The sequence below is a fragment of the Lithobates pipiens genome, unplaced genomic scaffold (assembly GCF_037356315.1).
Source record: "Lithobates pipiens isolate NorthernLeopardFrog02 unplaced genomic scaffold, aLitPip1_a1.2 Scaffold_56, whole genome shotgun sequence".
Taxonomy (NCBI): Eukaryota; Metazoa; Chordata; class Amphibia; order Anura; family Ranidae; genus Lithobates; species Lithobates pipiens.
In genome coordinates this window covers 4,204,207-4,220,250 of record NW_027507878.1, presented here as the reverse complement: position 1 = coordinate 4,220,250, position 16,044 = coordinate 4,204,207, and the positions used below count along the sequence as shown (strand labels likewise).

General features: G+C 58.8%; 1 protein-coding gene across 3 annotated transcripts in view; it reads left to right on the top strand.

Moving 5' to 3' along the window:
* The first annotated feature begins 941 nt into the window (after window positions 1-941).
* Window positions 942-16,044, top strand: part of CRBN (cereblon) — a 47,051-nt gene continuing 31,948 nt past the window's right edge. For 2 of the 3 annotated variants that reach the window (XM_077467497.1, XM_077467500.1), the window contains exon 1: window positions 942-1,106. In XM_077467497.1, the coding sequence (XP_077323623.1) occupies window positions 1,034-1,106 (73 nt within the window). In that variant the 5' untranslated portion in view covers window positions 942-1,033. Of the gene's footprint in view, window positions 1,107-9,224; window positions 9,257-16,044 lie in introns of those variants that run through there. The other variant, XM_077467499.1, reaches the window with a different exon arrangement.

Below are 16,044 nucleotides of genomic sequence, written 5' to 3'. Positions count from 1 at the left end.
AGACAGTATGCAGGTGAAGGACACGCCCCCTGTCATATGTGTATTGATTTCTATTGGCTGACGGAGATGGTGATTCAGGTTGGGGCCCCGGGGGGAGGGATGATGGGGGTCAGTGTACTCCGGTTGGGGCCCTGGGGGGAGAGGTGATGGGGGTCAGTGTGCTCTGGTTGGGGTGATTGGGGTCAGTGTGCTCCGGTTGGGGCCCCAGGGGGAGGGGTGATGGGGGTCAGTGTGCTCTGGTTGGGGCCCCCGGGGGGAGGGGTGATTGGGGTCAGTGTGCTCCGGTTGGGGCCCCAGGGGGAGGGGTGATTGGGGTCAGTGTGCTCCGGTTGGGGCCCCAGGGGGAGGGGTGATGGGGGTCAGTGTGCTCTGGTTGGGGCCCCCGGGGGGAGGGGTGATGGGGGTCAGTGTGCTCTGGTTGGGGCCCCGGGGAGGGGGTGATGGGGTCAGTGGGCTCCGGGTTGGGGGAGGGGTGATGGGGGTCAGTGTGCTCCGGTTGGGGGAGGGGTGATGGGAGATTTATATAGGGAGGGTCTCCCTCTCCACCATTATCATCCAATATGAAAGTAAAAGAAAATGTTAAATGTTGTCACCAGGACAGGAAGTGAGGGGAAATCTTCCGTTGGGGGACACTGGAATTCTGTCACTTCCTGTTGTGTCTCTGGGACAGGAAGTGAAGGTAATTCTCCCCGATGGGGACACACACCCATCTCTATCATTATACAGGATGATTTCTATGGAGTGTCCTCAGAGCTGACATTCTATTCTAGGAGGGGGAGGAGTCAGCAATCAATTTGAGTCCCCGAGGCTCCGCCCTCCTTGTCCGGCCAGCCAATGTGTCTATTTCACAAGACACCCGCACCGCCTCCTGTCAGTTGTTATGGTAACCGGGCTGGCGCACCTGTACTGCGCTCTGTGGGCGGGGCCGCACTGGAGCTCAGCGGAAGGGGGCGTGGTGATCACGTGACCACGAGACCGACACAGCTATTGGCTGTCGCCGCAGACTCCCGGCATCCTCCGCGTGTAAACAGGAATGGCGGAGGAAGAGGGAGAAGAAGATCCGATCAACAACCACAACATGGGGAACCAACTGCAGCTCATCCCGGGTACGGCCTAACCCCTCCCACCTATCCCTCTACACCCCGCCCCCTCCACACATCTACACCCCGCCCACCGACCCCAAACACCACCCACCTACCCCAACATGGGGAACCAACTACAGCTCATCCCGGGTACGGCCTGACCCCTCCCACCTTCCACACTACTCCCCGCCCCCTGTACACATCTACACCCCGCCCACCGACCCCAAACCCCACCCACCTACCCCAATATGGGGAACCAACTGCAGCTCATCCCGGGTACGGCCTGACTCCTCCCACCTATCCCTCTACACCCCGCCCCCTCCACACATCTACACCCCGCCCACCGACCCCAAACCCCGCCCACCTACCCCAACATGGGGAACCAACTACAGCTCATCCCGGGTACGGCCTGACCCCTCCCACCTATCCCTCTACACCCCGCCCACCGACCCCAAACCCCGCCCACCTACCCCAACATGGGGAACAAACTAGAGCTCATCCCGGTTACGGCCTGACCCCTCCCACCTTCCACACTACTCCCCGCCCCCTCTACACATCTACACCCCGCCCACAGACCCCAAACCCCGCCCACCTACCCCAACATGGGGAACCAACTACAGCTCATCCCGGGTACGGCCTGACCCCTCCCACCTTCCACACTACTCCCCGCCCCCTCCACACATCTACACCCCGCCCACAGACCCCAAACCCCGCCCACCTACCCCAACATGGGGAACCAACTACAGTTCATCCCGGGTACAGCCTGACCCCTCCCACCTATCACTCTACTCCCCGCCCCCTCTACACATCTACACCCCGCCCACAGACCCCAAACCCCGCCCACCTACCCCAATATGGGGAACCAACTGCAGCTCATCCCGGGTACGGCCTGACTCCTCCCACCTATCCCTCTACTCCCCGCCCCCTGTACACATCTACACCCCGCCCACAGACCCCAAACCCCGCCCACCTACCCCAACATGGGGAACCAACTACAGCTCATCCCGGGTACGGCCTGACCCCTCCCACCTATCCCTCTACACCCCGCCCCCTCTACACCCCGCCCACCGACCCCAAACCCCGCCCACCTACCCCAACATGGGGAACAAACTAGAGCTCATCCCGGTTACGGCCTGACCCCTCCCACCTATCCCTCTACTCCCCGCCCCCTCCACACATCTACACCCCGCCCACCGACCCCAAACCCCGCCCACCTACCCCAACATGGGGAACCAACTACAGCTCATCCCGGGTACGGCCTGACCCCTCCCACCTATCCCTCTACACCCCGCCCCCTCTACACATCTACACCCCGCCCACCGACCCCAAACCCCGCCCACCTACCCCAACATGGGGAACCAACTACAGCTCATCCCGGGTACGGCCTGACCCCTCCCACCTATCACTCTACTCCCCGCCCCCTGTACACATCTACACCCCGCCCACCGACCCCAAACCCCACCCACCTACCCCAATATGGGGAACCAACTGCAGCTCATCCCGGGTACGGCCTGACTCCTCCCACCTATCCCTCTACTCCCCGCCCCCTCCACACATCTACACCCCGCCCACAGACCCCAAACCCCGCCCACCTACCCCAACATGGGGAACCAACTACAGCTCATCCCGGGTACGGCCTGACCCCTCCCACCTATCCCTCTACACCCCGCCCCCTCTACACCCCGCCCACCGACCCCAAACCCCGCCCACCTACCCCAACATGGGGAACAAACTAGAGCTCATCCCGGTTACGGCCTGACCCCTCCCACCTATCCCTCTACTCCCCGCCCCCTCCACACATCTACACCCCGCCCACCGACCCCAAACCCCGCCCACCTACCCCAACATGGGGAACCAACTACAGCTCATCCCGGGTACGGCCTGACCCCTCCCACCTATCCCTCTACACCCCGCCCCCTCTACACATCTACACCCCGCCCACCGACCCCAAACCCCGCCCACCTACCCCAACATGGGGAACAAACTAGAGCTCATCCCGGTTACGGCCTGACCCCTCCCACCTATCCCTCTACTCCCCGCCCCCTCCACACATCTACACCCCGCCCACCGACCCCAAACCCCGCCCACCTACCCCAACATGGGGAACCAACTACAGCTCATCCCGGGTACGGCATGACCCCTCCCACCTATCCCTCTACACCCCGCCCCCTCTACACATCTACACCCCGCCCACAGACCCCAAACCCCGCCCACCTACCCCAACATGGGGAACCAACTGCAGCTCATCCCGGGTACGGCCTGACCCCTCCCACCTATCCCTCTACACCCCGCCCCCTCTACACCCCGCCCACCGACCCCAAACCCCGCCCACCTACCCCAACATGGGGAACAAACTAGAGCTCATCCCGGTTACGGCCTGACCCCTCCCACCTATCCCTCTACTCCCCGCCCCCTCCACACATCTACACCCCGCCCACCGACCCCAAACCCCGCCCACCTACCCCAACATGGGGAACCAACTACAGCTCATCCCGGGTACGGCCTGACCCCTCCCACCTATCCCTCTACACATCTACACCCCGCCCACCGACTCCAAACCCCGCCCACCTACCCCAACATGGGGAACCAACTACAGCTCATCCCGGGTACGGCCTGACCCCTCCCACCTATCCCTCTACTCCCCGCCCCCTCCACACATCTACACACCGACCCCAAACCCCGCCCACCTACCCCAACATGGGGAACCAACTACAGCTCATCCCGGGTACGGCATGACCCCTCCCACCTATCCCTCTACACCCCGCCCCCTCTACACATCTACACCCCGCCCACAGACCCCAAACCCCGCCCACCTACCCCAACATGGGGAACCAACTGCAGCTCATCCCGGGTACGGCCTGACCCCTCCCACCTATCCCTCTACACCCCGCCCCCTCTACACCCCGCCCACCTACCCCAAACCCCGCCCACCTACCCCAACATGGGGAACAAACTAGAGCTCATCCCGGTTACGGCCTGACCCCTCCCACCTATCCCTCTACTCCCCGCCCCCTCCACACATCTACACCCCGCCCACCGACCCCAAACCCCGCCCACCTACCCCAACATGGGGAACCAACTACAGCTCATCCCGGGTACGGCCTGACCCCTCCCACCTATCCCTCTACACCCCGCCCCCTCTACACATCTACACCCCGCCCACCGACCCCAAACCCCGCCCACCTACCCCAACATGGGGAACCAACTACAGCTCATCCCGGGTACGGCCTGACCCCTCCCACCTATCCCTCTACACCCCGCCCCCTCTACACCCCGCCCACCGACCCCAAACCCCGCCCACCTACCCCAACATGGGGAACAAACTAGAGCTCATCCCGGTTACGGCCTGACCCCTCCCACCTATCCCTCTACTCCCCGCCCCCTCCACACATCTACACCCCGCCCACCGACCCCAAACCCCGCCCACCTACCCCAACATGGGGAACCAACTACAGCTCATCCCGGGTACGGCCTGACCCCTCCCACCTATCCCTCTACACCCCGCCCACCACCCCCAAACCCCGCCCACCTACCCCAACATGGGGAACCAACTGCAGCTCATCCCGGGTACGGCCTGACCCCTCCCATCTATACATCTACACCCCGCCCACCTACCCCAACATGGGGAACCAACTACAGCTCATCCCGGGTACGGCCTGACCCCTCCCACCTTCCACACTACTCCCCGCCCCCTGTACACATCTACACCCCGCCCACCGACCCCAAACCCCACCCACCTACCCCAATATGGGGAACCAACTGCAGCTCATCCCGGGTACGGCCTGACTCCTCCCACCTATCCCTCTACACCCCGCCCCCTCCACACATCTACACCCCGCCCACCGACCCCAAACCCCGCCCACCTACCCCAACATGGGGAACCAACTACAGCTCATCCCGGGTATGGCCTGACCCCTCCCACCTATCCCTCTACACCCCGCCCACCGACCCCAAACCCCGCCCACCTACCCCAACATGGGGAACAAACTAGAGCTCATCCCGGTTACGGCCTGACCCCTCCCACCTTCCACACTACTCCCCGCCCCCTCTACACATCTACACCCCGCCCACAGACCCCAAACCCCGCCCACCTACCCCAACATGGGGAACCAACTACAGCTCATCCCGGGTACGGCCTGACCCCTCCCACCTTCCACACTACTCCCCGCCCCCTCCACACATCTACACCCCGCCCACAGACCCCAAACCCCGCCCACCTACCCCAACATGGGGAACCAACTACAGTTCATCCCGGGTACAGCCTGACCCCTCCCACCTATCACTCTACTCCCCGCCCCCTCTACACATCTACACCCCGCCCACAGACCCCAAACCCCGCCCACCTACCCCAATATGGGGAACCAACTGCAGCTCATCCCGGGTACGGCCTGACTCCTCCCACCTATCCCTCTACTCCCCGCCCCCTGTACACATCTACACCCCGCCCACAGACCCCAAACCCCGCCCACCTACCCCAACATGGGGAACCAACTACAGCTCATCCCGGGTACGGCCTGACCCCTCCCACCTATCCCTCTACACCCCGCCCCCTCTACACCCCGCCCACCGACCCCAAACCCCGCCCACCTACCCCAACATGGGGAACAAACTAGAGCTCATCCCGGTTACGGCCTGACCCCTCCCACCTATCCCTCTACTCCCCGCCCCCTCCACACATCTACACCCCGCCCACCGACCCCAAACCCCGCCCACCTACCCCAACATGGGGAACCAACTACAGCTCATCCCGGGTACGGCCTGACCCCTCCCACCTATCCCTCTACACCCCGCCCCCTCTACACATCTACACCCCGCCCACCGACCCCAAACCCCGCCCACCTACCCCAACATGGGGAACCAACTACAGCTCATCCCGGGTACGGCCTGACCCCTCCCACCTATCACTCTACTCCCCGCCCCCTGTACACATCTACACCCCGCCCACCGACCCCAAACCCCACCCACCTACCCCAATATGGGGAACCAACTGCAGCTCATCCCGGGTACGGCCTGACTCCTCCCACCTATCCCTCTACTCCCCGCCCCCTCCACACATCTACACCCCGCCCACAGACCCCAAACCCCGCCCACCTACCCCAACATGGGGAACCAACTACAGCTCATCCCGGGTACGGCCTGACCCCTCCCACCTATCCCTCTACACCCCGCCCCCTCTACACCCCGCCCACCGACCCCAAACCCCGCCCACCTACCCCAACATGGGGAACAAACTAGAGCTCATCCCGGTTACGGCCTGACCCCTCCCACCTATCCCTCTACTCCCCGCCCCCTCCACACATCTACACCCCGCCCACCGACCCCAAACCCCGCCCACCTACCCCAACATGGGGAACCAACTACAGCTCATCCCGGGTACGGCCTGACCCCTCCCACCTATCCCTCTACACCCCGCCCCCTCTACACATCTACACCCCGCCCACCGACCCCAAACCCCGCCCACCTACCCCAACATGGGGAACAAACTAGAGCTCATCCCGGTTACGGCCTGACCCCTCCCACCTATCCCTCTACTCCCCGCCCCCTCCACACATCTACACCCCGCCCACCGACCCCAAACCCCGCCCACCTACCCCAACATGGGGAACCAACTACAGCTCATCCCGGGTACGGCATGACCCCTCCCACCTATCCCTCTACACCCCGCCCCCTCTACACATCTACACCCCGCCCACAGACCCCAAACCCCGCCCACCTACCCCAACATGGGGAACCAACTGCAGCTCATCCCGGGTACGGCCTGACCCCTCCCACCTATCCCTCTACACCCCGCCCCCTCTACACCCCGCCCACCGACCCCAAACCCCGCCCACCTACCCGAACATGGGGAACAAACTAGAGCTCATCCCGGTTACGGCCTGACCCCTCCCACCTATCCCTCTACTCCCCGCCCCCTCCACACATCTACACCCCGCCCACCGACCCCAAACCCCGCCCACCTACCCCAACATGGGGAACCAACTACAGCTCATCCCGGGTACGGCCTGACCCCTCCCACCTATCCCTCTACACATCTACACCCCGCCCACCGACTCCAAACCCCGCCCACCTACCCCAACATGGGGAACCAACTACAGCTCATCCCGGGTACGGCCTGACCCCTCCCACCTATCCCTCTACTCCCCGCCCCCTCCACACATCTACACACCGACCCCAAACCCCGCCCACCTACCCCAACATGGGGAACCAACTACAGCTCATCCCGGGTACGGCATGACCCCTCCCACCTATCCCTCTACACCCCGCCCCCTCTACACATCTACACCCCGCCCACAGACCCCAAACCCCGCCCACCTACCCCAACATGGGGAACCAACTGCAGCTCATCCCGGGTACGGCCTGACCCCTCCCACCTATCCCTCTACACCCCGCCCCCTCTACACCCCGCCCACCTACCCCAAACCCCGCCCACCTACCCCAACATGGGGAACAAACTAGAGCTCATCCCGGTTACGGCCTGACCCCTCCCACCTATCCCTCTACTCCCCGCCCCCTCCACACATCTACACCCCGCCCACCGACCCCAAACCCCGCCCACCTACCCCAACATGGGGAACCAACTACAGCTCATCCCGGGTACGGCCTGACCCCTCCCACCTATCCCTCTACACCCCGCCCCCTCTACACATCTACACCCCGCCCACCGACCCCAAACCCCGCCCACCTACCCCAACATGGGGAACCAACTACAGCTCATCCCGGGTACGGCCTGACCCCTCCCACCTATCCCTCTACACCCCGCCCCCTCTACACCCCGCCCACCGACCCCAAACCCCGCCCACCTACCCCAACATGGGGAACAAACTAGAGCTCATCCCGGTTACGGCCTGACCCCTCCCACCTATCCCTCTACTCCCCGCCCCCTCCACACATCTACACCCCGCCCACCGACCCCAAACCCCGCCCACCTACCCCAACATGGGGAACCAACTACAGCTCATCCCGGGTACGGCCTGACCCCTCCCACCTATCCCTCTACACCCCGCCCACCACCCCCAAACCCCGCCCACCTACCCCAACATGGGGAACCAACTGCAGCTCATCCCGGGTACGGCCTGACCCCTCCCATCTATACATCTACACCCCGCCCACCTACCCCAACATGGGGAACCAACTACAGCTCATCCCGGGTACGGCCTGACCCCTCCCACCTATCCCTCTACACCCCGCCCCCTCTACACCCCGCCCACCGACCCCAAACCCCGCCCACCTACCCCAACATGGGGAACAAACTAGAGCTCATCCCGGTTACGGCCTGACCCCTCCCACCTATCCCTCTACTCCCCGCCCCCTCCACACATCTACACCCCGCCCACCGTCCCCAAACCCCGCCCACCTACCCCAACATGGGGAACCAACTACAGCTCATCCCGGGTACGGCATGACCCCTCCCACCTATCCCTCTACACCCCGCCCCCTCTACACATCTACACCCCGCCCACCGACCCCAAACCCCGCCCACCTACCCCAACATGGGGAACCAACTACAGCTCATCCCGGGTACGGCCTGACCCCTCCCACCTATCCCTCTACACCCCGCCCACCACCCCCAAACCCCGCCCACCTACCCCAACATGGGGAACCAACTGCAGCTCATCCCGGGTACGGCCTGACCCCTCCCATCTATACATCTACACCCCGCCCACCTACCCCAACATGGGTAACCAACTACAGCTCATCCCGGGTACGGCCTGACCCCTCCCACCTATCCCTCTACACCCCGCCCCCTCTACACCCCGCCCACCGACCCCAAACCCCGCCCACCTACCCCAACATGGGGAACAAACTAGAGCTCATCCCGGTTATGGCCTGACCCCTCCCACCTATCCCTCTACTCCCCGCCCCCTCCACACATCTACACCCCGCCCACCGACCCCAAACCCCGCCCACCTACCCCAACATGGGGAACCAACTACAGCTCATCCCGGGTACGGCCTGACCCCTCCCACCTATCCCTCTACACCCCGCCCCCTCTACACATCTACACCCCGCCCACCGACCCCAAACCCCGCCCACCTACCCCAACATGGGGAACCAACTACAGCTCATCCCGGGTACGGCCTGACCCCTCCCACCTATCCCTCTACACCCCGCCCACCACCCCCAAACCCCGCCCACCTACCCCAACATGGGGAACCAACTGCAGCTCATCCCGGGTACGGCCTGACCCCTCCCATCTATACATCTACACCCCGCCCACCTACCCCAACATGGGGAACCAACTACAGCTCATCCCGGGTACGGCCTGACCCCTCCCACCTATCCCTCTACACCCCGCCCCCTCTACACCCCGCCCACCGACCCCAAACCCCGCCCACCTACCCCAACATGGGGAACCAACTACAGCTCACCCCGGGTACGGCCTGACCCCTCCCACCTTCCACACTACTCCCCGCCCCCTCTACACATCTACACCCCGCCCACAGACCCCAAACCCCGCCCACCTACCCCAACATGGGGAACCAACTACAGCTCATCCCGGGTACGGCCTGACCCCTCCCACCTTCCACACTACTCCCCGCCCCCTCCACACATCTACACCCCGCCCACAGACCCCAAACCCCGCCCACCTACCCCAACATGGGGAACCAACTACAGCTCACCCCGGGTACGGCCTGACCCCTCCCACCTATCCCTCTACTCCCCGCCCCCTCCACACATCTACACCCCGCCCACCTACCCCAACATGGGGAACCAGCTACAGCTCATCCCGGGTACGGCCTGACCCCTCCCACCTATCCCTCCACTCCCCGCCCCCTCCACACATCTACTCCCCACCCACCGACCCCAAACCCCGCCCCCCTACCCCAACATGGGGGACCAACTAGAGCTCATCCCGGTTACGGCCTGACCCCTCCCACCTATCCCTCTACTCCCCGCCCCCTCCACACATCTACACCCCGCCCACCTACCCCCAAACCCCGCCCACCTACCCCAACATGGGGAACCAGCTACAGCTCATCCCGGGTACGGCCTGACCCCTCCCACCTATCCTTCTACACCCCACCCCCTCTGCACTTCTACACCCCGCCCACCTTCCCTCTACTCCCCGCCCCCTCTGCACATCTACACCCCGCCCACCTAGCCCCAAACCCCGCCCACCTACCCCAACATGGGGAACCAACTACAGCTCATCCCGGGTACAGCCTGACCCCTCCCATCTATCCCTCTACACCCCGCCCCCTCCACACATCTACACCCCGCCCACTTATCCCTCTACACCCTGCCCCTCCACACACCCCACCCACCTACCCCCAAACCCCGCCCACCTACCCCAACATGGGGAACCAACTACAGCTCATCCTGGGTACGGCCTGACCCCGCCCACCTATCCCTCTAAACCCCGCCCCCTCTACACATCTACACCCCGCCCACCTACCCCAACATGGGGAACCAACTACAGCTCATCCCGGGTACGGCCTGACCCCTCCCACCTATCCCTCTACATCCTGCCCCCTCTACACATCTACACCCCGCCCACCTACCCCAAACCCTGCCCACCTACCCCAACATGTGGTACCAACTGCAGCTCATCCCGGGGACGGCCTGACCCCTCCCACCTATCCCTCTACACCCCGCCCCCTCCACACATCTACACCCCGCCCACTTATCCCTCTACAACCCGCCCCTCCACACTGGAGGTGTGTTTGGGGGGGTTATCATGTTGGAATACTGCCCTGCGGTCCAGTCTCTGAAGGGAGGGGATCATGCTCTGCTTCAGTATGTCACAGTACATGTTGGCATTCATGGTCCCTCATCTGTAGGCCATCTTTATGTAGGGCAACCATTCTTTATCAAGATGTCTTCCATGAGCCCCAGAGCTCCACCTACCAGGAAACCCTTCCCCCACCAGATAAAAGGGCGGTCCTCCAGGCCCCATGTCAGTATTAGTGTTTCCTCTGGATGGGGGGGTAACCTGGTCTCAGGTGGGGCTCCTGTTGGGGTTGGGGAAACATTCCTACCTTCTCTTCCACCCAGAGCGGCACCTCCACCGGGGGAGTGGGGTTGTTGCTGCTGTCCCCCTATCCTCAGTTCCTGGGGGAAAGCCAGGACCGCGGAGACGTATGGGCGGTGTCCTGAGGGAGCAAAGCAGTTTGCCGCACTTATTGACCGCCTAGTCAGGGACGACCCCGTCCTTTCCTGTCAGAAGATGCCGACTTCAGTTAGGGATGAGATAACCGTCAACGTTCTGAGATCCAGATCCCCCTCACCGGTCCTAGTCCTCCACCGCGGAGCGCTGAGAGTGAGGATCCTGAAGAAGATCTTCCTGTTCTTCTCAGGAATAGTCGGGGTCAGATACAAGGCCCGGGGATGGAGAACCCGTCAGGGGCTCAAGGTACCAGCTGTGATTGGAGGACGTTATTGACAGATTGAAGGCTATCTATATTAGAGGTCGACCGATATGGGTTTTTCTCTGGCTGATGCCGATATTTAGAAATTGCGGCGGCCGAAGGGCGATATATGATGCCGATTTTTTATTTTTTATTTTTGGGCCGATTTTTTTATTTATTTATTTTTTTCCCTTTTATCTCATAAAATCTAAGTTGGACACCTTTCACACTGCGGCGTTTATCACGTGATTTTGGGCTAAAAATAGCGCCTGTACATTGCCTTCAAAACGGCTCCCCTGCAGTCTGTGTGGAAGCCCCGAGTGTCACATTGTGGAGATGCGCTGGCAGGACGTTAAAAAGAAAAAAAAAATCCTGCAAGCAGCATCTTTGGAGCGGTGTAAACCGCTCCTCCACCACTCCTGCCCATTGAAATGAATGAGCACCACTGCTGAAGCGCATGCAATGCGATTTTTGCAGCAGCACTTCACTGCCCCCCCCCCCCCCCCCGCTAGCAGCCGAATAGCGGGGCTAAAATGACGGTAGATCGCTCACTAAAACTAGCAGCGTTTTACCGTCAGCGCCCACCCGCTGCAGTGTCCCTTCATCCAGAGATCTTTGTGGAACTTGCCCACAGATGGGGGAACTCCCGGGGCAGATCTTTACGCAAATCAGGGCAGTTGCAAAACAGAAAAGTTATTTTCCCTGAACCCAGCAGATCAGTCGTTGGGGATCGGTGCTCTAGCGAATACGTAGCCATTCAATCTCTGTTACGCCTTCCCGCAGATCAGGCTGATGCTGGAAGTCCTGCGGAAATTTCTTCTAGAGGAGAGAAATCTCATCTTAAAAAGGAGCTGCACCTAAAAAAAAAAATATTAAAAGCCAGCGGCTACTAATATTGCAGCTGCTGACTTTTAATAAATGGACACTTACCTGTCCCGGGTTCCAGCGATGTCGGCGGCAGATGACGAGCAACCGCTCGTGTCGCTGCTGCCACCGCCGCCATCCTCTGTCAGGGAATCGGGAAGTGAAGCATGACGGCTTCACTGCCCGGTTCCCTACTGCGCATGCGCGAGTCGCGCTGCGCGTCTCTTATGGTCCCCCGCTGTGTCTCTGGGAACTGTGTGTTTCCCAGAACACAACGGGGGGGGGGGGCGCAGCGTCTGCGGGGGTCTGTGGCGGTCTGGCCGGAAGTGGGTGCAGTTACCTGGATTATCCAGGTAACTGCACCCCCCTCCCCCTGAAAGGTGCCGATTGTGGCACCAGAGGGGGGGGGAGGGATCAGATTAGCGGAACTTCCCCTTTAGGGTGAAGAACTGCTTTAATAGCGCCTTTTTGGCCCAAGAGGCCATGGTTTTCCCTGCTGCAGACTCCGGTCTCAGAGCCTCCGCTCAGCCTCCCGAAGAGACGAGACTTGTTGTCTGGGGTCCCAGCATCGCACCCACAGGTGGCTTCCTTAAGGCCCCTTTCACACTGGGGCGGTGCGGGCGTCGGCGGTAAAGCGCCGCTATTTTTAGCGGCAGTCTGCGGGCGCTAGCGGGGTGGTTTTAACCGCACCGTTTTAACCCCCGCTAGCGGCCGAAAAAGGGTTAAAACCGCCCGCAAAGCGCCGCTGCAGCGGCGCTTTGCCGGCGGTATTGCCGCGCTGTCCCATTGATTTCAATGGGTAGGAGCGGTTTAGGGGCGGTGAATACACCGCTCCTTCACCGCTCCAAAGATGCGGCTAGCAGGACTTTTTTCACCGTCCTGCCAGCGCACCGCTTCAGTGTGAAAGCCCTCCGGCTTTCATACTGAAGTGAAAGGGGCCGTTTTTTTTCAGGCGCTACACAGGCGCTATTTTTAGCGCTGTAACGCCTGAAAACCGCCCCAGTGTGAAAGGGGCCTAAGCGCCAAGGGGTTTTTGGACAAAGTAGTCAAAAGCCGTGGTTACTTGCAGAAAGCCAATTACTAGAGATATATAGTCCAAAGTCTGGAAGAAATGTAACTCGTGGTTATCTGAAAGATGAAGTCATAATGTTCCATCATTTTTGGGAATTTTTTTTCAAGAGGGTGTCAACAAAGGTCTTTCCATTAGTACTTTTGTATGGCGGCAGTCTCTTTTTTAGTGTTTTTTTCTAATATTCTCTTTCGGGAAAATCCAACCTATAAGTAGATTCTTTCATTTTACTACCGACCTAGATGAGATGGAGGCTGGTTGTTGTGAGAACTTGCCCTACCAGGGACCTGTCCTTGGTGCTTCAGAGTCTGGTAGAATTCTCTTTTTCAAGCCCCTTTTGATGATATATCAGTTAAATTACTGACTTCAATTTTTCCTTGTGGCAATTGGCTCGGCTCGTAGGGTTACGTGAGTTGCGGGCCCTTTCAGTTAGAGAGCCTTTCCCCACAATCTTTGAGTCTTTTGTGTAAGATGGTCTCTTCCTTCCAGGGATCGCAGGATACTGTGCTGACAACCTTTAGCAGTGTGCCAAAGGGTGACAAAGGAAAGAAATGTCGTTGTTTCTTTTTTTTTTTTTTTTTTTTTTTTTTTTAGACGTAAAGCCCCACACACACTATCAGATTTTCTGCTGAGTTTTTCCTTCAGATTTACCAAAACCATATATTATGAGGACAAACCTTAGGAGTTTCAATGTGTATGCAATCAGGCCGGCCCTTCTACTACATGGTTTTGGTAAACCAGAAGGAAAAACTCAGCAGAAAATCTGATAGTGTGTATGGGGCTTTAGAAGAATTTATCTGGTCTATCTAGAGGTCACCAAGACCTTTAGGAAAACAGACGCCTGGTTTGTTCTCTTTTCAGGAGCACACAAAGGAAAGGGAGCATCCAGAGCCACCTTAGCCAAGTGTATAAAGAAGCTATTTCCGAATCCTACAGGGTTAGGAAGGTTTCTACGCCTTTTGTCAATGGGCACTCAACAAGAGCCTTGTCTGCGTCTTGGGCTGGAGCCTCATTGGATCAGATATGCAAGGCTGCCACATGGTCCAGTTTTTCGACCTTCCGTAAACCTTATCGCCTGGACCTCCTATCTTCTCAGGAGCAGCGTTGGGTGGTAAGGTCCTTCAGGCAGTTGTCCTTCCCTAGACTGGTAAGTTCTGCCTCATCGTCTCCTGGGCTGACCTGGAAGACGCCTTGAGAAAAGCTCAGTTAGACTTACCGGTAACTCCTTTTCTGAGAGTCTTCCAGCACAGCCGAATTCCCACCCGGTTATGTCTTGAGTTATGTGTATTATGCATATGTTTTACAGGGACGTCCTTGCGGTTCTTGAGAAATACTGACATGGGGCCTGGAGGACCGCCCTTTAATCCGATGGGGGTTTCCTGTCCTGGTAGGAGGAGCCCGAGGTGTCATGGGGTGTCCTAGAAGACTCTCAGAAGATGTCTGTTTTAGTGAAACTAAAAGAAAATCCTGAAGGAGAATCTCCACCTATCACTTCCTTACCGCAAGTGCACTTGGGTTATGCAGCAGGGGGTATAGGGGGGCAAATACTTTTTCACAAAGGGATAGGCAGGTTTGGACAGCAAGTGGTCATTCAAAAGCTGCATTTTGTATTTCCTCAATTTATCTCAGTAATATTAACATTTATTTGAACGGAATCATTTAAGTGTGACAGATATCCAAAATAAAGGGGGCAAATACCTTTTCACAGCACTGTACACCCCCCACCCAGTGTATCCTCCTCTTCTATACAATGTATCCTCCTCTTCTATACAATGTATCCTCCTCCTCCTCTTCTATACAATGTATCCTCCTCCTCTATACAATGTATCCTCCTCCTTCTATACAATGTATCCTCCTCCTCTATACAATGTATCCTCCTCTTCTATACAATGTATCCTCCTCTTCTATACAATGTATCCTCCTCCTCTCTACAATGTATCCTCCTCCTCTATACAATGTATCCTCCTCCTCTATACAATGTATCCTCCTCCTCTATACAATGTATCCTCCTCCTCTCTACAATGTATCCTCCTCCTCTATACAATGTATCCTCCTCCTCTCTACAATGTATCCTCCTCCTCTATACAATGTATCCTCCTCTTCTATACAATGTATCCTCCTCCTCTCTACAATGTATCCTCCTCCTCTATACAATGTATCCTCCTCCTCCTCTATACAATGTATCCTCCTCTTCTATACAATGTATCCTCCTCCTCTTCTATACAATGTATCCTCCTCTTCTATACAATGTATCCTCCTCCTCCTCTATACAATGTATCCTCCTCTTCTATACAATGTATCCTCCTCCTCTTCTATACAATGTATCCTCCTCTTCTATACAATGTATCCTCCTCCTCCTCTATACAATGTATCCTCCTCCTCTATACAATGTATCCTCCTCCTCTATACAATGTATCCTCCTCCTCTTCTATACAATGTATCCTCCTCTTCTATACAATGTATCCTCCTCTTCTATACAATGTATCCTCCTCCTCTATACAATGTATCCTCCTCTTCTATACAATGTATCCTCCTCTTCTATACAATGTATCCTCCTCTTCTATACAATGTATCCTCCTCTTCTATACAATGTATCCTCCTCCTCTATACAATGTATCCTCCTCTTCTATACAATGTATCCTCCTCCTCTATACAATGTATCCTCCTCCTCTATACAATG